The following is a 20,550-nucleotide window of genomic DNA, read 5'->3' as shown; positions in this document are numbered from 1 at the left end:
GCAATCCCACTGATGAGGTCTTCAAGCTGTGCAATTAGGAGGCCATTCCCTAAATTGGCTTTGAACTATCATTGATATAAAATAAACTAGCCAGATAAGGCTGAGGGGACCAAAGAAAGCAGATATTGGAATTTTTTTTCCAACTTTAAGTTTCCATTTTCCTGTCTCAGAGCAGCAAGAGTGCATGAGGCTCACCTCAGCACAGGTGTTGGGTTATTTCCCACCCAACATGTCTTTGGCAAAAGCAGTGGTTTTATAGGTTCTGGGAAGGTCCATCAAGAAAAGGCTTTGGGGGGTAGGGTAGAAGGGGGGAAAGAATGGTATAGAAATTTCCTTCTATAATTTAGCCCATCAACTTGTTCCAATGATATCACCACTGCCTTCAGATCAAGATTACAAGTCACAAAAGGAATGAGCTTCATTGATTTATAATCACAATGTCATGGGGTTTGTTTTGACTCAGAAGCCTTTTTTTCCCCCCTTAAGCAGGGGGGAAAGGGAGGAGAGAAAAGAGTTTGGCTAAAAATGAAGACCATAGGATTTGAGAGTTGAGAGAAGGAAGATATAAATACTCTAGCCCAATCTCCTTATTTTACATATCACCATACAAAGAGATTTAGTGTCTTGTCTTAGGTCACATAGGCAAGCCGTCATGATCAGAACTAAAATTCACATCTATGGCCTCAAAGTAAAGGCTCTTTCAATTATATCACAAATGTCTTCTTGTATTACCCCTGTGAAAATGATTTTGAGCATATATCTTATAGACTGATTGGGCTCCAAGTGATTTTTGATTGTTTTCTAACAGTAAATCCTCCCCATTCCACCCCCACCCTCCCCAACCCCCATTGCAGTAAAGGTTGAGGAGGGAGTAAAGGAATAGTCAAGAAAGTGTAACAGAAAGCCTTGGAGTCAAGAAACTGAGTCTATTCCTATCCCTGCTATTAATTCAATGATGACTTTAACTCTGAATTTTAATTTTCTCTTTGGTCAAACGTATGGCTTAGATTAGATGTTCTTTAAGACAGTGGTGTCAAACTCAAAAAGAAAGTTGATCCCTGTGGGACCCAAACTGACTTAGAAATCAACTAATTAACATTATCTATGCTATACCGAATTGTTATTTATTTTGTCAAATATTTCCCAAGTACATGTTAATCTGGTTGGAGAAGGGGGAAGGGAGGAGTTTGACAAATCTGTTCTAAGGTCCTATCCAATTCTATGAAGTTATGATTTCTAAAATGTTATATGGTAAATGACTTTAGTATCTAGTATAGGATGAATTCACACTGAGAAGATGACAATGGATCTTAAGGAGTAAAGGAAAGAGAAGGCAGCTTAGGAGACTCAGTAGATTGAGAACCAGGCCTAGAGTTGAGAGGTCCTGGGTTCAAATTTGACCTCACATACTTCCTAGCTATATGCCTCTGGGCAAGTCACTTAACTCCCGTTGTCTAGCCCTTACCATTCTTCTGCCTTGGAACAAGTACACAGTACTGATTCTAATATAGAAGGTGAGGATTTTTAACATAAAAAAATAAGAAAAAAGAAATTATTAAAAAAAAGAAGGAAAGGGCTTTAGAAATTTTAGAAGAGAAATCTAAAGTTGTAAGAAACTATCATTTTGTAGATGAGGAAACTGGGAACTAAAGGGCTAAAGAGACTTGCCCAAAGACATACAGTTGTAAGTAGTAGAGCTAGAATTTGGATCTAGGGCTTCTGATTCCATATTCAGTGCTAGTTTCCTTATGTGGCCTCAAAAAGACACATTTCCTTCCTCTATTCTCAAGTGGTCCATTCAGTTTAGTTAGAAGGCAGTTAGGTGGCCTTTATCATTAATAAATAATGTAGGGGCAGCTAGGAGGCTCAGAAAAGAGCCCTGGGCCTGAAATCAAGAAGACTTGACTGCAAGTCCAACCTCAGATACTTAGTAGCTGTGTGGCCCTGGGCAAGTCATTTAATCTCTTATTTACCTTAATCCACTGGAAAAGGAAATAAGAAACCACTTCAGTATCCTTGCCAAGAAAATCCCATGGATAGTATGGCCCACCAGGTCAGGAAAAGTCAGACACAACTGAACAACAACAATTAATGATGTGCTTTGCACCACTACACTGGTCAGACTGCCCCACAATCAGCCAAAAGGAAACTGGACAGGAACAAGAATATTTTCCTTTGTCTCCAGACAAACTTTTTCTCTGGGTGTTTATTTTTCTATTCTATTTTCTACTTGAACCTCAGAAAACAGTGGGGGTGGGAAAAGGAATGTTTCCTTCTCTTGATTTAGATTTTCTGTCTTCTTCACCATACCATTTTTGGCCCACATGGAACCTGTAAGCATGCACTCTTACCTCTGGGAAATTGGTCATGTTTACTAAAATCAGCTGGGGCGATTTCAGGGAGATTTGGCCGATATGATTTAGAGCAAACTTCCCATCACCAGTTGTCACAGTTATGTGATCCAGAGACCCTGAGAAAGAATAGTCCACAGTTCTCCATTACCTTTGTATTATTTTGTATAGGCTTTATGCTATACATGCTGTAGCACCTCCCCCATCCCCCAAAAAGAATATAAACTCCTATAAGAGCAGGAACTATTTTGATTTGGCCTTTGTATCCCCTTGACACCCAGCAAGTACTTTGAACATAAAGATTTGAATTAAACTGAAAATTTGCCACTTCACACTGATCTCTGAATTGAGTTACGACCAAGATTACTTTTGGAAAATGACTGTGCAAAGCTATGGCAAAAACCATCAGTGATTTATATTTCAGTACTTCTCACAGACTGGTGATTTCATTGAGATGGGAGTTCTCTCCCCAACACAGATCATAGCTCTTCCATAACTTAGTTAACATCTTCATAGAATTGTTGTGGCTAAAAAATGTGTGTGATACATACATACATACATATACATATATATATACACACACACACACACATATATATATATATTCATCCACAGGTGGCCACAATGTATCTAATAGTTGGATCTCCATTTTCTGCTTGAGGGGGAACCCCCAGCTTCAAAGGCAGTTTATTCCACTTCTGAATAGTTCTAATTCTTAAGCAGATCTTCCTGATACCAAGCTTAAATCTACCTCTGCATTTTCCACCCACTGCTCCCTCCTTCTGATTTCTGTGGGCAAAGAAAAGAACTTATTTCTCTTTCACATGTCAATGCTTCAAACCCTTGAAGACAACTATCAAGTGCCCCTTCTACTGGATTCTGTTCTTATTCTATTCTTTCAAGCAATCCTTATACAGCAAGGGCCCCAGGCCCTTCACCCATTCTCTGACTGCCCTTCTCTGGACCCTTTTCTGCTTCTCAATGACCTTCCTAAATTGTGATGCCAAGAAATGAACATGATATTTTAGTCTGATCAAAACAGAATACAGTAAACTAACATCTTCATATTCTCAGAAGCCATGTCTTTCTTAATGCCAACCAAAACTGAATTAGCAATTTTTGTTGATTATCACATCACACTATTCCATACAATCTGGCCTCAGATACTTCCTAGATAACCCCAATTACCTAGCCCTTACCACTCTTCTGTCTTGGAATTGATACTTATATTGATTCTAAGACAAATGATATAGGTTTAAAAAAATTTGACTACAAGTTACAGAGTACCCAGTGCCAAACTATATTAGAAGAGGATGCTCCCTCACTGGAAGCTCATTACACAGATGAAATGACAGGTCTAGTAAAAAACAACAATAATAATTGGACTTAATATCAAATCTAAGATGAACTTTGTAATAAATACTAAATTTGTACTTAAAAAAAAAAGGAGGGCAGTTAAGTGGCACAGTGGATAGAGTCAGGCCTAGAGTTAGGAGGACCTGGATTCAAATCTGATTTCAGATACTTCTTAGCTGTGTGAACCTGGGTAAGTCACTTAACCCCACCTGCCTATCCTTGCTCTTCTGTCTTAAGAGTTGTTCCTACGACAGAAAGAATAAAAAATACTTACAGTGCATTAAAACCCTAAATTCTTTTTTTAACAAAAAATCAGCCTTATCTCCCCTCCATAATATACTTATAAAGTCTGCTTTTTGAACCCAAATGCAGGACTTTACACTTCTCTCTATTATATTTCATATTATTGGGTTCAGTTCAACAATCTAGGCTGTTGAGATCTTTTGGGGTCTCTATCATTGAGGATGTTAGCTATCTTCCAGGCTGTGTATCATCTATGCCTTTATCTAAGTCATTAATACAAATGTTAAACAGTATAGGCTGAAGCATAAATCTGTGAACTGCATTGGAGATCTCCCGCCAACCTGTCATTGAACCACTAAAGGCTGTTTCTTTGAGTCTGGTCACTTACCAATCTTCAGTTCAGTGTAACTCTACTATTCTCTAGCCTACTTCTATCCATCTTTTCCACAAGAACAGCAGGAAAGATTTTATCAAATGTTTCTCTAAAAAAAAGTTCAACTATATCATAATTTTTTTTAACCTTTACTTTCCATCTTAGAATCAATACTGTGTATTGGTTCCAAAGCAGAAGAGCAGTAAGGACTAGGCAACGGAGGTTAAGTGACTTCCCCAGATATAGCTAGCCTGTATCTGAGGCAAGATTTGAACTCAGGATCTCCCATCTCCATGAATCCCATCTCTATGAATCCACTGAACCACCTAGCTACCCCTTAATGATGTCTATTTATGCTGGGCATATCCTTTAATTTCTGTCCTGCCTTTTCCAATGCAAAGATCACTCTCCTTGGCAGAGAAAACAAGCAAAATAAGAAATAAACATTTATACTTTCTTCATGTGATCAGCTATCCTTGTTTCATCCACCCCAAGAAATGGTTTTTCACTTTTTCCTAATATCACTTAAGAAAAACAAACAAACAAAAAGTCCTTATTTTTCTGTGCCAGCATCCGTTCATTCAGTTTTGGTAAATCTAAAACTGTTGTTACAGTGCTATAATGCCACTTTCTGGCCATCTCCCCACCAGTTGTCACACCATCAAATGCCTACCCTTTACTCCTCTCTTGCCAGTTTCAAAATATAATCAAATCAATTCTGTCACAAATTCTGAAGAGGATGTGTCCAACCAAATGGAAATATCCCTCCCTGATCACCACTCTCTTATATGTGCTTTTCTCTCCCAAATCGTAACATCCAATAGCATTTCCAAAGCCCTCATTCTCTTTGACCTCTCTATAGCCTTTGATGCTGTCAATCTCTCCTTGATAGTCTCTTCTCTTGAGGTTTTTGTGACACTGCTCTTTTCTAGTTCTCCTCCCTCCTATCTGACAGCTCCTCAGTCTCCTTTGCTAGATATTCACCCAAGCCATGTCTATTAACTATGAGAGCCCATCAAAGCTTTGTCCTAAACCTTCTCCCTCCATGTTATTTTGCTTGGCAATGTCTCAACTCCCACTGATTCAATTACCATCTCTGTGCAGAAGGTTCTCAGGTCTATAAATCCAGCCATAACCTTTATCCTGTCCTCCAGTCTCCTCTCTCTAGACATCCAATTTTCCCATCTCTAACTGCTCATGGAACATCTAAACTAAATGTCCTATATGAATCTGAAACTCAATATATTCAAAATACAATGCCTTATTTTACCCAAAAAAATCCTCCCTTCTTCCTAACTTCTAGCATTCTTTTTTTTTTTTTAAGCCTTACCTTCTGTCCTAGTTCTAAGACAGAAAAGCAGCAAAGGCTAGGCAACTGGGGTTAAGTGACTTACTTAAGTCACATAACTAGGAAGTATCTAAGGCCAGATTTGTACCTAGGTCCTCCCAACTCCAGGCCTAATGCTCTATACACTGTGCTACCAGCTTCCTTTCTTCTAGTTACCAAGCTTGGCTTAAAATCTAGGTGTCATCTTTAATTCCTCTCAGTATCTCACTTCTTCTATGTACCTTCAAACATCTCTTACATGTGCCCTCTTCTCCCTTCTGACATGGCCACCACTCTGATACAGGTCCTCATTATCTCATGCTTGGACTACTGCAAAAGCTTTTACTCTCTGCCTCAAGTTTCCCCATTCTAGTTCATCCTTTGCTATGGTTCAAAGCAAACCTTTCTGAAATATAGATGTGACCATACTACTCCCCTATTCAATAAACTCTAGTGGTTCACTATTGCCTCCGAATGTAAAATGCCCTAAGTTTTAAATTCCTTCATAATCTAGTCCCCTTTCTAACCTTCCAAGTCTTCTTATGCCTTACTGTCCTTCACAAACTCCACAAAACATTCTGTCTCCTGCCTCTGAGTCTTTTCACTGGCTTTCCCCTATGCCTGGAATTCTTTCTCTCCTCATCTCAGCCTCCAAGCTGCCTTCAAATCTCAACTAAAATACCATCTTCTACAAGACACCTTTCCTGGTTAATGTTAGTGCCTTCACACTGAGATTATCTCCCACTTTTGCTATTAAATATCTTTTTTTTTTAAACCCTTACCTTCCGTCTTGGAGTCAATATTGTGTATTGGCTCTAAGGCAGAAGAGTGGTAAGGGCTAGGCAATGGGGGTCAAGTGACTTGCCCAGGGTCACACAGCTTGCTATTAAATATCTTGTTTATACATACTTGTCTGCATGTCGTCTCCTCATTTAGATTGTGAACTTGTTGAGGGCAGGAACAGTTTCCCCTTTCTTCGTATGTCTAGACTCTGCACAGTTCTTAGCACAAAGCAGGTACTTAATAAATGTTTGTTTATTTAACTTGAGAACTATCTTCGTATGATTATATATATATATATATATGTATGTATATACTCACATACATATACATATTATGTATATATTCCCAGTATTTAGCTCATAGTAAGCACTTGCTAATTTTTCATTCAATCATTCCCTACTTTCTATTAATTCTTTGTATAAATTACATGTCCTTATTTTTATCTTCTAAATATCCTTTTAAAATTTAAGTGGAGATGCAGAGTGAAAGGAGCAGAACCAGGAGAACACTATACACAAAGACTGATACACTGTGGCATAATCGAATGTAATGGACTTCTCTACTAGCAACAATGCAATGGTCCAGGACAAATTCTGAGGAACTTATGAAAAAGAACGCTATCCACATCCAGAGGAAGAACTGGGAGTAGAAACACAAAAGAAAAACAACTGCTTAATTACATGGGTCGAGGGGATATGATTGGGGATATAGACTCTAAATGATTACTCTGGGGCAAACATTTAGATCATTTAGATCACCTTAGTGCAAATATCAATAATATGGAAATAGGTCTTGACCAATGACACATGTAAAACCCAGTGGAATTGTGCATCAGCTCCAGGGCAGGGAGGGGATTGGTGGGGGGAGGGAGGGAAAGAACATGAATCATGTAACCATGGAAAAAATATTCTTAGTTAAATTTTTGCCAATTCAATAATTAAATAAATGCATAAATAAATAAGCAAACAAATAAATAAAATAAAATAAATTTAAGTTGATTAAGAAGTTCTCTGGGCACCCATATTGGTCTTTTTAGACAACTCCCATTTTTCTTACTCATAAGAATTATTACCTTGATTAGTCAAAGCTTGGGTTCAAATGATTTATGCGACCTTGAGAAAATCAATTCACCTCTCCTGGACCCATTTTCTCATTCTAAAATGAGACAGTAAGAAATGATCTCTAAGATTCCTTTTTGCTCTAAAACCTATGATCTTTTCTCAAAGGAATATTTTGAAGAAAGAACTATAATCAAGCTGGTGTCAGTGTGAGTTCTTATTGTTATTATTACTAAAAAAAAGTCAGTCTGAAAATTAAGAAGATGGAGAAAATGCTTTCTGATGCACCTTAGTTCCATGTTCTTTTTTTGAGAATCTTTTTTCCCCTTATTAGTCATGTTATAAAATGAAACATACCAAAAAAAAACCCTAAGAAAAATAAAGTAAAAAAGAATATTCATTTACCTGCATTCAGTTCTTTCTCTGGAGGTAGATAGCATTTCTTGTCATGAGGCCTTTGGAAGTATCTTAGATCACCATAGTGTTGGGCATAGCTAAATCACTTACAGGTAATCATCTTGCAATATTGCTGTTACTACATACAATGTTCTCCTGGTTCTGTTTACTTCACTTTGCATCAATTCATATAAGTCTTTCCAAGTTTTTTTGAAAGCATCCAGCTTGTCATTTCTTATAGCACAATAATATTCCATCATAGTTATATACCAGAACTTGTTCAGCCATTCCTCAATTGATGAGCATCCCCCTCAATTTCCAGTTCTTTACCACTACAAAGAGTTGCTACAAACATTTTTGTACATGTAGATCCTTTTCCTTTTTAAAAAAATTATCTTTGGAATATAGACCCTAGTAATACTAATGTTGGGTCAAAAGGTATACCCAAGCTTTCTGACCTTTGGGACCACAATAATTCCAAATTCCTCTCTAGAATAGTTGTATAAGTTCACAACTCCACCAGCAGTGTATGAGTCACATTCCCTCCAACACTTGCCATTTTCCTTTTCTGTCACATTAGCCAACCTGATAGATGTGAAGTACCTCAGAGTTGTTTTAATCTGCATTTTCCCAATCAATAGTGATTTAGAACATTTTTTCATTCAACTATGGATAGTTTTGATTTCTTCTGAAAACTTCCCATTCACATCCTTTGACTATCAATTGGGAAATGACTTGTATTCTTATACATTTGACTCAGTTCTCTATATATTTGAGAAATTAGGTCTTTATATTAGAGAAACTTGCTATAAAATTTTTTTCTCAGTTGTCTGCTTTCCTTCTAATCTTGGCTGCATTTGTTTTGTTTGTACAAAACCTTTTTAATTTAATGTAATCAAAATTCCATTTTACATCCCATAATATTCCCTATTTCTTGTTTGGTCGTAAAGTCTTCCCTCATCTGTAGATATGACAAGTATACTATTCCATGCTAGGAGGAGTCTTATGTCATGGTGTGGGATAAGAAGAGTAAAGAGTCTGGAGTCTGGAATTGGAAGACCAGGATTCAAGCCTCAGCTCCAACACAAATTAGCTATGTCACTAATGACAATTCATTTAATTTCTTTGGACTTTAATTTTCCCACTAGTAAAAAGGGATAATAATCCTTATTCCTTTACCTCAGAGGTCTGGTGAAAGAAAAGCATTCTGTAAACTTTAAAGTACTATAAAAACAGGTGCAGTTTTTAGTCTATATTGATGCTAGTTACCACACTATAAACCTATCCAAGCCTAGTATGTTAAATTCTTCTTTCTCACTGGTGGTCCCCAGCAAGGATCCTGCTCGCCCACTTCTTTTGTTCATCCCTAACATTCTCAGAGGTTAATAATATTTAACAAACTACACTCAGTGGCCTCTTTTCCCCAGCTCAACATCTTTTTTGGTCAAGTGGAGTAGAATTTATTGGCCAATTTTAGAGATCAGATTTTCTCCCTCAGTCCCCCCCTCAACTTGCTCTCTGGTTTTTATGGTAGAATGTTAGTCAGATAGAACACACCAGAGAAAAGGACCACCTTTTATTCATTTCATACCAAAAACAATATGAAGGATTAAAAGAAACAACTCAAGAGATTGAATGGCACACTCTCCTGTCAGCAAAGACAGCCATGTCCCAGATGACAGTGGTTGACAAAGGAGTAGAATGGTCTTCTTGTTTAATGCTGGTTGTATCTTACAGCCCAGTGTGTTTATAATGATGTTTACAAATGGAACCATATGTTTTCCTCTTTGTTTGCCTAAGAGCAACTTAATAAAATATTTTAAAATTCCTTATATAAAACAGCCCATCCTGAAAGGGAACTGGAAGGAGGGATGCCTGCATATACTCCCTCACCTCCAGAGATGCCAGTGAGCCTGACACTAGGCTGATGACAATTTCCAAAAGGCTCATTTAGTGGAAATTGGATTTTTCCTGCCTTGCTGACGTGTAAGCTGACAACTTGCCTCTTCGTCACATCTGCAAACAGTTCTCCTAGACATTTCTGACATTTCCCACTTACAAAAAGCCATTTTCAGGAAGTTATTAAACCAAACGGATTCTTCCTGGTCAAGCCCAGGATGTAGAAACTCTTTAGTTGGAATTTCAAGGTTACAGTCATTCAATTCCCAGTGAGTGATGAAAAATAATAAATCAGAAGAAATCTGAGGATGCAGTTCAAAGCTCCCAGTTCTAATTATTTATTGTGTGGCACAGTGAAGAGAAAGCTGGCATCAGAGACAGGAACACCTGAGTTCAAGTCTTACATCTAAAACACAGTGGCTGTGTGAACCCTTGGCAAAAAATTCAATGTTTCAGTGCTTTGGGCAACTCTGTAAAGTCTATAAATTGCAGAGGCACAGGAAGTTTCCTCTTCCCAGAGTTACTATATCAATGAAACCACAAGTTAAGTCTCTATCCCTATGGATTCAATTTATAACAATAATGCCCTATTATAAAGCTAAGAGACATAAAACAATAATATGTTACTAACCTGGAGAAGTCCTTATGTTGAGATTTTTGTTGAAATTATCCTTAAGGGCTTCTACCACAGACTTCATCTCCACATCTACCTCTTCCAGACAGATTATGTCCTCCACCAAGGATGCATTAATATTGACTCTGGTCTGGGGATGTCCTTTACCTTTGGCTAAGAATCAAACACTCAGTGAGCATAGATGGTAGCAGTGGCAGCACTAGCATCAACAACCAATGGATCATTCCTTTAGAATGTAAGCTCCTTGAGAACAGGAACTGTTTTTGCTTTTTCTTTGTACCCCTGGTGCTTAAAACAGTCCCTGACATACAGTAATCCCTTAATAAATGCTTATTAATTAGTTAGTTGATTGGACTCAGAATCAAGAGACCTAGTTCTAAATTTCATCTCTGTTCCCTAATATCTATGCATTAAGCAAATCATTTCCCCTCATTGAGCCTCAGTTTCTTCATTTGCTAAATGAAGATAGTAATACCTACCAAAGAAGCACTGTGCTGTGGTGAATAGAGAAACCAAATTCAGAGTCAGAAAAATCTAGATTAAAGTCCCACTGATGACCCTTCCTGGCTGTGACCCTCGACAAATCACTCAAGTCTTGGGGAATTTTCTAGGCCTTTAAGTTCCCAAACACTTACTGATGGGTACTGTTGGAACCAGTTAATTTCTATACCAGAGTTCCCAATACCAATCAAGCCAGAGCTTCAGACAAACAAACAAACAAAAAATAATGATATTAACTACATCCCCCCCACCCCAACTCCTAGGGATTTTTAGTAAAGAAAACAGTAATAGTCAAGCAGAACAGAAATTTAATTTCTTGTCAGGGACATTCAAGAGGTTATTCTTGTTCAAATATGGGTGTAGCTATGGAGTCTCTCTGATGCTGAGATCTTGAGACTGAGGTTCTTCTATTTCAAGAAATTTTACTGGCATAGGCCCTCCCTAAGCAGGAGCAGATCACAGCTCTTCCATACTTTGGGATATAGTCTTCAGTAACCGCTCTAGCCAAAAAAAAAGAACCTTATTGCCTGGTGGTCACCTTTTGAGTAATGAGTTTTTCTGTGTTTAGTTAGCCTAGTCGAGAGATAACAGACATAATCTCTCCTCTAGCCCATAATGAAAAGGCTTTCTAGGTTGATAGGAAACTGCCAGAGCTTGAGATCCAATGGCAGAAGCTTCAGGATCCTGGGATCATCTCCAAGAGGATGGGTCAACAGAAAACTTTAAGGACAATTATTACTCTCATCAAATAAATGAGTGCCTAAACTTTGGGGGACCACAAAAGGTTTATATGTAGGTGGAAAGGCAGATACATATAAAAATTAATAATAATATGTGGTAATGGGAGGAAGAGGAGGAGGGGGAAGGAAAAGAAGGAAAAAGTAAATAATCATTGCAAACATTCTTGTTCCATAACAGCTCACATATATTATTTCATTTCATTCTCACAATTATCCTTTAAAATAAGAAAGGAAGGGATTACTGTCTTCATCTAATAGATAATAAATTAGGCTCAGAGCGCTAAATGACTTGCCCACAAGTGATAGAGGAGCAATTAATCTTTTAGTTCAACTACAATGAATAGTCCACCTACAAATGAGTAGTGATAAAATAAGCAATATCCATGTAATATTCACATAGTAGTATCTCTCTCTCTCTCCTCTTTTCCTTCTCCCTCTCTCCCTCTCTGTCTTCACCTTCTACCTGTTGAATTTGGCTTTAACTCTCAGTCTCTCAGTTTGGGTGCCTCTTCCTTTAAGCAACCATCCCCTACTTTCTTCATCTCTCACCCCCATCCCCACCCATAATCCCCAGCTCTGTGTGTGTGTGTGTGTGTGTGTGTGTGTGTGTGTGTGTGTGTGTGTATCCTTCATATGGGTACATGTCATATTCTCCTAGTAAATCATAAGCCTCTTGAGGGCAGGATGGTATCATGTAATCTCATCTTTGTATTCCCAACTTCAAGCAAGGGGCCTTGTATATAGAAAGGATTGAAAACATCTTTGTCATAATGAAAAATAGTACAGAGGTACTCATAAATAAGGGCTAAGGGCTCTGATAGGTGATATTTGAAGGTCCATGGTTCTTAAAGTGTGGTCTGAGGACCCCAGGGAATACCCAAGATCCTTTCAGGGGTCACTGTTATTAGAACTACTTTCATAACAATACTAAAAGATTCTAATTTTTAATACAGTGAATATAAATAAATATAATAAAAGGTTTTTTTTTTGGGGGGGGGATGGAACCGCAATCATTTTTAAGAGTACAAAGAATTCTTAAGCCTCCAAAATTTGAAAACAACTATTTTAAAGAATCAGTTTAACTGGATATCTAATTCAGAACTCAGCAGTGAAAAATTTCAGAACCTTTCTAAGAAACCGAGAGGCACAGTCATTTTTTTAAAAATCTGTTTAATTCTCACAACAGAAAGACAACTCTTTATATGAAACAATGTGGTATAAAGGAAAGAGCACTCACTGCACCTAGAAACCAGAAGCATTCAAGTTCTGCTTCTGCCACTAACAGGCTATATATATATAACACAAAGTAAATCACTTCCTTAGCTGGACCTCAGTTTCCTCATCTGTAAAATAAGGTGGTTGGACTAAAAGATTGCTTTCAAAATAAACACATCCCTCTAGAAAAGGAAAGCAATATAGTATAAAGGGATGCCAATCAGGAAACTTGGGTTCTAGTTCTGGCTGTGCCACTCACTAGTTATTATAGCTTTAAAATCTAAGGGTCTGAACTTGTAAGATTCCAATATTCAGAGAATCACAGAATTTCAGAGTTTAAAAGGATCTCTTTGCAGTCATCTAATCCAAACTATACATTCACATTTCAGTTTAAGTTAAGGAAGGAAAGAAGAAAAGAAAATATTTTGGGTTGCTGGATTTTTAAAAATATATATCTAAAATGAATTAAAACATCCAAAGTTCGTGGGATAGAAGCACATCTCACAATAAAATAAGTATCATTTAAAAATAAAAATCTCTGGAAAAGAGTAAAAAGTGGACCATTACAAAGTGTTTAGTAATTGGGGGAGGGATAAGGACTATTTAATATTTTTTTTAGTGCCTATATGTGAATTTCAAAACTACTCCACCCTATTCAGATTCCTATTAAAGTGGTTTCAATATCACATATAAGAGGCACCTCATAGTACATACAGTGAATAGAGCCTCAGTCCTAGAGTCAGGAAGACCTGACTTCAAATCCAGTCACAGATACTTATTAGTTATGTGACTTTTGGCAAGCCATTTAACTTCTGTTTGCTTCAATTTTCCCTTCTGTAAAATGGGAGATAACAGTACCACCTCAAAGGGTTGCTGTGAAGACCAAATAAGATAATATTTGTAAAGCTTTGGACACGGTGCCCAGCACATAATAAGTGCTATGTAAATGCTATCTATTAATATTATGACTAAGATATGAGACCTCGTATATTATTCAACTCTAGCACTATGAGTTTTAAAACTCTCTCCATTTTAATATACTGTGTTCTATCACTCTAATATTCTATCTGCTAAGATCTCTTTCAGTTCTAATAGGCTATGCTCTAACTCTGTAAATAATGAATTATAATCATTCTCATAAGCTAAGGTCCCTTCCAGCTTTGTCTTCTGTGATAGTTCTATGACTATACCTAGAAACAAAGAAAATTTAAAATTTAAAATAGAAATTAAGGTATGTTTTCCATACCTTTGGCTTTCTTGGTAGCAAAATGTCGGATCATTACAGTTGAACAGGCCCCACTCTGCTGGCAATCATTCCAGGTTATACCTGTACTCCTCATCCCAACTTCTAAAACAGGCCTTGTCAAGACTGAAAGAGAGTTGTAAAATCCAGGCTGCACCCAACGGAAGCACCTTAGTCCCAAAGCCATAGTTCAAAATGGTCCTTGAGAAAACACCTATGAAAGAAAGAAAAGTCTTTCACAGATATGAAATATGCAGTGAACATTGAGGTAAGAGGCCATTCCAGCAACCTGAGCCCCATTGACTGTAATGAAATGCTTATGTGGAAAAACATACAAAATTGTGACTATGCTGTACTGTAAACACAGAGTACAGATTATAGGAGGTAGATTTTAAGTGTATTTTTTTAAACCCTCAACAGGCACAAAATGATGGGAAAAATTACATGACAGCTTTTAATTAAAATTGTCTTCTGCTCCATATGCACTGATTACAAATTGGAATGTACTTTTCTTTGCTACAAGTCTAAAGCATGGATCAGATCTGCGCTTTTTAATGTTATTGGTGCTAGAGCTCTGGAAAATGCCATTCTTTTCTGTGTGAACACAAGTTACTCATTATACTTCTATAGTTTTAAACCCTCAAAGATTCTCCAGCCTGCAGCTACCTCTGTGATAGAACTACATAATTGTTGAATAGCAATGTTGTATTCAAACCTTCAGAAAGAAAAGGGGGCTCTCTCACACAGCTGGGAAATGTGGGGAGATAATATAACTTAGTGAGTATTTTGTTCATTCGACAAATATTTCTTGAGCACCTGCTATGTGCAAGGCACTGTTTTAGATGAATAAATTAGCCAACACTCTCAGTCTGCCATCTTTGCCATTTAATTGCAGTTTCCTCTATAGATCCCCCTTTCAAAATAAACACATCCCTCTAGAAAAGGAAAGCAATATAGTATGAAAATCAGGAAATTTGGGTTCTAGTTCTGGCTGTGCCACTCACTAGTTAAGTCACCCCTACTAGTCATTCTATTTCTCAGGGCCTCAAGTTCCTTCCTTGTAAGATGATCTCTAAAGCAACTTCCAATTCTAACATTCTCTGTTCAAACATGTGGTATTCTAAAGTTCTTTCCATTTCTAACACTCTATAAAGCTATGATTTTTTTTTCTTTCAAACATTCCTATTTCAGTGTAAATCAAGGACCAGTGACATGGGTCTGTGACTTCAGAGTGGGAGACTGTTGGAGGGCAATCCATCTACAACTTAGTAGCTAAGTCCTTAAGAGCTTGATGTCTGAGGCACATAGAGGTTTCAGTAACATTCACAGAACAAGTGTCAAGTTGCAATATGACCTCCAAGTCTTCCTGATTCCAAGCCCAGCACTTCTACCCACTTTGTCATATGCTGCTTTTGTTAGTCACCACTAACAACAGCCCAAAAAACTGCATGGTCTTTCCAGAAATGCAAACTAATGGGTTAAACATGAATGGTTTCACCTCCTGTTACTATTGAACACATGAATTTTCTAAAAGTAATTAACATTTCCTTAGCAGCAAAGGATGCAGGACATCGCCCAGCTATGCATGGAGCCAATAGGAACAAATTCTGATGGGAATTTATATTGCCAGGTACTAGCAGTACCCCTGCTCTATTTTAGCAGGGCTCTATGTAAAAGGTTGACTGTGGATGAAGTTTCTATAACTGGGCTTCTGCCAAATATGGTCATTGTTTAACCCATACCTATGTCCAAATATGGGCTTCTAATCATGTACAAGGTTGTTTGGTTTTTTGTTGTTGGTTTTTTTTCCCCCGAGGAAGGGGAAAGTAGAAGAGGAGTATTGGTGGAAAGAATAGTTTGAATTTTTTAATCTACTATGTGCCTCAGTCTGCCAACTCAAATCTAACCCTCCTATTTGCAAGTCATAATATAAAGCAGTACAGCAATAAAAACCAGAATTGGGTTAGAAATAAACAATCTTTGAAAGAAAACACAGAGCCCAAAAGTAGACCTAGAGCAAGAGAACAGGAAAACAGCCTCTATAAATAACTTACAATACTGTAACATTTAAGGCTAAGATTTTAATTGGCCATAAGTCAGGTAATTTGAAAAGAAAAGTCCAATAATGTTTCTAGATTGTCAGATATCCAATGATATAATGCAGCAGACTAACAATAATGCTTAATTACACATGCAAAGGGAAGGAATTATAGGAGATTAAAAAAAGAAACAGAATATTAGAAGTAAAAGAAACCACATAACATTTTAGAAATTTGAACAGGCACTGGCTGGGGTGTCCGTCCAAACACCTTGATTCAAATCTTGACTATGCTTCCACCTTCTTGTCTATATAACATTGAACTGAGCCTCAGTATTCTCCTCTCAAACAGTTTCTAAAATCCCTTCCAACTCTGAAGCCTATAAAATTTAATTATGTAAGAACTGAAAATAACTTTACAGAATAGTGTTAAATCTGGAAAGGATCTCTGGGGAAAAATAGTTAGAACTAAGGGGATTTCAGGATAAAGAATGTTAGAAGAGAACTTTAGAGCTGGAAATGATCATAAATAATAATGTCAGAAAAATTAAATGTCAGTTCAAAAAGAGATCTCAGAACACAGGATGTCAGAACACATGCTAACACTGAAAGGGATCTGAAAACATAAAATCTTATGATCATAGATTTAGAGTTCAGTCCCCTCATGTTCTAGATGAGGAAATGGTAGTTCACAGAAATTAAGAGACTTATCAGAGGCCCTACAGCTACTGGACAAGACCCCAAACCTCCCAGCTTATAAGCCAGTACTCTTTCCACCAAACCACATTACTTTCCAAGTGTCACTTTTTTCATAAAAAAAAAAATCCAACCTGTATCATTTTGCTACAGTTTTTTCTTTATATATATGTAATATAAATTTAAATTGTGTATTTGTATTATATATATATATATATATATATATACATATATATTAAAACCAAGGCCAACCAAAAGCTCATCTCCAAATCCTAATTCCTATATCATACTGACTTCTTCCCCCTTCTCTTCTAATGGCAGGTTTCACCTTCTTCCCTTTCCTCATTCTCCAATGAAGTTCAATATAGAAAGAAAATACAAAATGACACACGGCAACAGGGTGGCTAAGGGATCCAAAAGAACCCAGACAATCAAATTATCTTCTCAGTAGCATTAGAAGCATCTAATTTTAGTTTTGAGACTAAAGGACAAGTTCTCATCATAAAGACTCTGAAAGCTTCTGATCAACTAGTAGAGGAAGAAAGGGAGGGTCAGTTAAGAGTGGAAAAGTATAATTAATCAACAAATATTAAGTGCCTATCTAGCACTAGGCACTGTACTAGGCACTGAGGTTGCAAAAACAATATGAAACAATCCCAGTGCTTAAGAAATTTATTCTCTACTGGAGAAGACAACAGATACACAATGTTAATACACATCTTAAAATATATAAGGTAATTCAGGAGGGGAAGGAGGCACTAAAAGCTAAGTAAAGGTCTCAAATAGGAAATGATGGTTGAGCTAAGCACTGAAGAAAATGAGGAATTTTAAGAAGTACATTCCAGTCATTTGTGAAATAAGGTACAGAAATGAGATGTCTGGTATGGACTCTTGCAAGGAACGGCAAGGCGGCCAGTTTGGCTGAGCCTGAGAATAGGTGAACATATAAGGGTAACATAAGAAATGTGCAAGGTAGGCTTGCAAGAAAAAGGATCACCTCTATTGGCTTCAATCTCCCCACCTATAAAATGAGAGTATATTAGATTTTATTATCCCCAAGGTGCCCTGCAATTAATTTGTAGTCAAAGAATATGACTTTGTGACCTTGGACAAGATCAACAATAGCTAATATATCATTTTAAGCTTTACAAAGGACTTCAAATTTATTACTGTAAAGATAGAAGTAAGACAGGTATTATCGTCCCTCTATTTTATATGATGAGGATGATGAGATATAGAAAGATCCAAATTACTGACAAGGTACTTATTCACATATGAATAAATACCAGAGGCATAATTCCAAATGGTTCTCTTCTGACTCCCTGGCCAGCATACTTGGCAATACATTGCCTCTAATAACTTAAATGATGGGATTGACTAGATGATCCCTGGAGGTAGAATCACACAACCCCAACAACACAGAGAGAATTATACAACTTCATCTGGGCCCTTCCTGCTCTAGATAATCCTTCTATACCTGCCTTATCAACTCATTATCCTACTTTCCATAGGGGCTCTTCCATCCCTGGTCAAACCTCACAGGTTTGTCTCACATGAAGATGAGGCCAAAATCCAATGGCCTGTTCTCAATTTTCATTCTCTTTGACATCTCGGCATCTTTTGACTGTTGATCACTCTTTCCTCCTTGATACTTTCTTCTAAGTTTTCCAGACACCATTCCCTCCTGGTTCTCCTTTAATCTATCTCAGACTCATCTTTCAGCTCACACCCTCTAACCATAGGTATCACACAAGGTTCTATCATGGGCCTTCTTTCTTTCTCCCTCCACATTACTTCACTTGGTGATTTCATCAACTCCCACAGATTTAATTATTAGCCCTATACTAATGACTCTCAAATCTACCTAGCCTGCCTCAACCTCTCTGTTGACCTCCAATATCCAACTGCCTTTCAGACATCTCAAACTGGATGTTGAGTAGGCATCTTAAACTCAACATGTCCAAAACAGAACCCATAATCTTTACTTCTAAACCCTCCCTCTCTCTTACTTTCCCTATTATTGTAAAAGGCATCATCATCTCCTAGTCTCTCAGGCTTGCAACCTAGAAATCATTCTAACCTCACTATCTCTTACTACTTATATCCAATCTGTTGCCGAGGCTTACAGATTTCAGCTTTACAGCATTTCTTACCCTCTTTTCTCCTCTGACACTTTCACTACTTTGGTGCAGGCCCTCATAACCTCATGCCTGGATTATTCTAATAGCCTGCTGGGTGGGTTTGACTGCCACAAGTCTCTCCCCACTTCAATTCATCCTATATTTAGCCACAAAATGATTTTCCTAAAGCACAGGTTCAACCATATAACCCCCCCTCCTCCATACTCAATAAACTCCAGTGGCTCCTAGATCAAATATAAATCCTCTGCTGTTCAAAGATCTTCAAAACCTAGTCCCCCACTACCTTTCTGGCCTTCTTACATTCCAATATGTACTCTTCAATCCAGTGACACTGGTCTTCTCATTATTTCCTGAACAAAACACTTCATTTCTTAGCTCAGAGCATTTTCTCTGGCTGTCCCCAACATCTAGAATGCAATTCTTCCTCATCTCCAAATCCTGTCTTCCCTGGCTTCAAGTCTCAACTAAAATCTTATCTTCTATAGGAATCCTTCCCAACCTCTCCCAATTCTAGTACCTTTCCTCTACTAATTATTTCCTATTTATCTTGCATACAGCTTGTCTGTTGTCTCCTCCATTAAACTCTGTGCTCCTTGAAAGCAGAAACTCACTTTTTACCTCTTTTTTGCATTACCAGAGTTTGGCACAGTGCCTAGGACACAGCAGGCACTTAATGTTTACTGATTGATTGACAGTCATTTCCAGGACTAAATCACATGATTCCATGGTCCTTACTTAAGGCTGGTAGAAAATTCTGACTTTCTGGGGTTTCAATACTCTAGTTTGGGGGTTCTCAAAGTGTGGTCCCCCTGGGGGGGAAGAGTGTCCCCCAGATCAAAATTATTTTCATAATACCAAGGTGTTATTTTCCTATTACTTTTCCTTTTCCCAACTATTCATCTGTTTGACACAAGATTTTCTTCATATACTTCAACCATAACTTATCCCAATAGATTGAATGCAGAAGCAGATATGAGAATCCAACTGTCTACTATTAAGCCAGAGATCAGATTTGCAAAAATATGTAAAGCAATGCCATTCTTCTCACTTATTTTCTTGTTTTAGAAAATATAGCTATTTTGCATTAAAATAACGTTAATATGTAATGAGTTTGTTATTGCTATTTTTAATGCAATTCATTAAAATATTTTTAAATGTTTTCATTTTGAATACAAAAAATATCTAAAGACATAACCCACATAAACAAAAGCTCTTCAGAGTCCTCAATGAATTTTAAGACTCTAGGTCACGGATAAGTATAATATTCCTTCTGAACCCGCAGCCTAGAGACACAGCCGCCGATGCTCCCAGAGGAACGCAGGTCCCGCCCCATCCTTGATATGAAATAACAGGCACCGCCCCCACAGCCCGCTTAGTCAGGTTAGTCCAGAAGCCCCGCCCACATTTCAAGCCTCACTTTAGGGCGACAAGCCCTGCCCCTCACGCAAAGGTCAAGTCAAACTTTTGGGGGGATGGGGGAGGGGGAGGACCAGGAGCTTGGGCATGATAATGCTTTAGATCCTGTAGCCTACTCCTTCCGAAGCTTGCGCTACTGC

The 20,550-nt window shown here is 37.6% G+C and overlaps 1 protein-coding gene across 10 annotated transcripts in view; it reads right to left on the bottom strand.

Annotated features, from left to right (window-relative positions):
- The window catches only part of MRRF (mitochondrial ribosome recycling factor), a 75,954-nt gene that overhangs the window by 35,871 nt on the left and 19,533 nt on the right, over window positions 1-20,550 (bottom strand). For 8 of the 10 annotated variants that reach the window (XM_056812093.1, XM_056812088.1, XM_007474603.3 and 5 more), the window contains 3 exons: window positions 14,123-14,333; window positions 10,418-10,573; window positions 2,352-2,470 (listed from right to left, as the gene is read on the bottom strand). In XM_056812093.1, coding sequence (XP_056668071.1) covers window positions 2,352-2,470; window positions 10,418-10,573; window positions 14,123-14,306 — 459 coding nt within the window. In that variant the 5' untranslated portion in view covers window positions 14,307-14,333. Of the gene's footprint in view, window positions 1-2,351; window positions 2,471-10,417; window positions 10,574-14,122; window positions 14,334-20,193; window positions 20,216-20,526; window positions 20,547-20,550 lie in introns of those variants that run through there. The other 2 variants (XM_016427632.2, XM_056812090.1) reach the window with 2 other exon arrangements.

The sequence above is a fragment of the Monodelphis domestica genome, chromosome 1, assembly GCF_027887165.1.
Source record: "Monodelphis domestica isolate mMonDom1 chromosome 1, mMonDom1.pri, whole genome shotgun sequence".
NCBI lineage: Eukaryota > Metazoa > Chordata > Mammalia > Didelphimorphia > Didelphidae > Monodelphis > Monodelphis domestica.
This window is presented reverse-complemented; position numbering and strand designations above follow the sequence as displayed.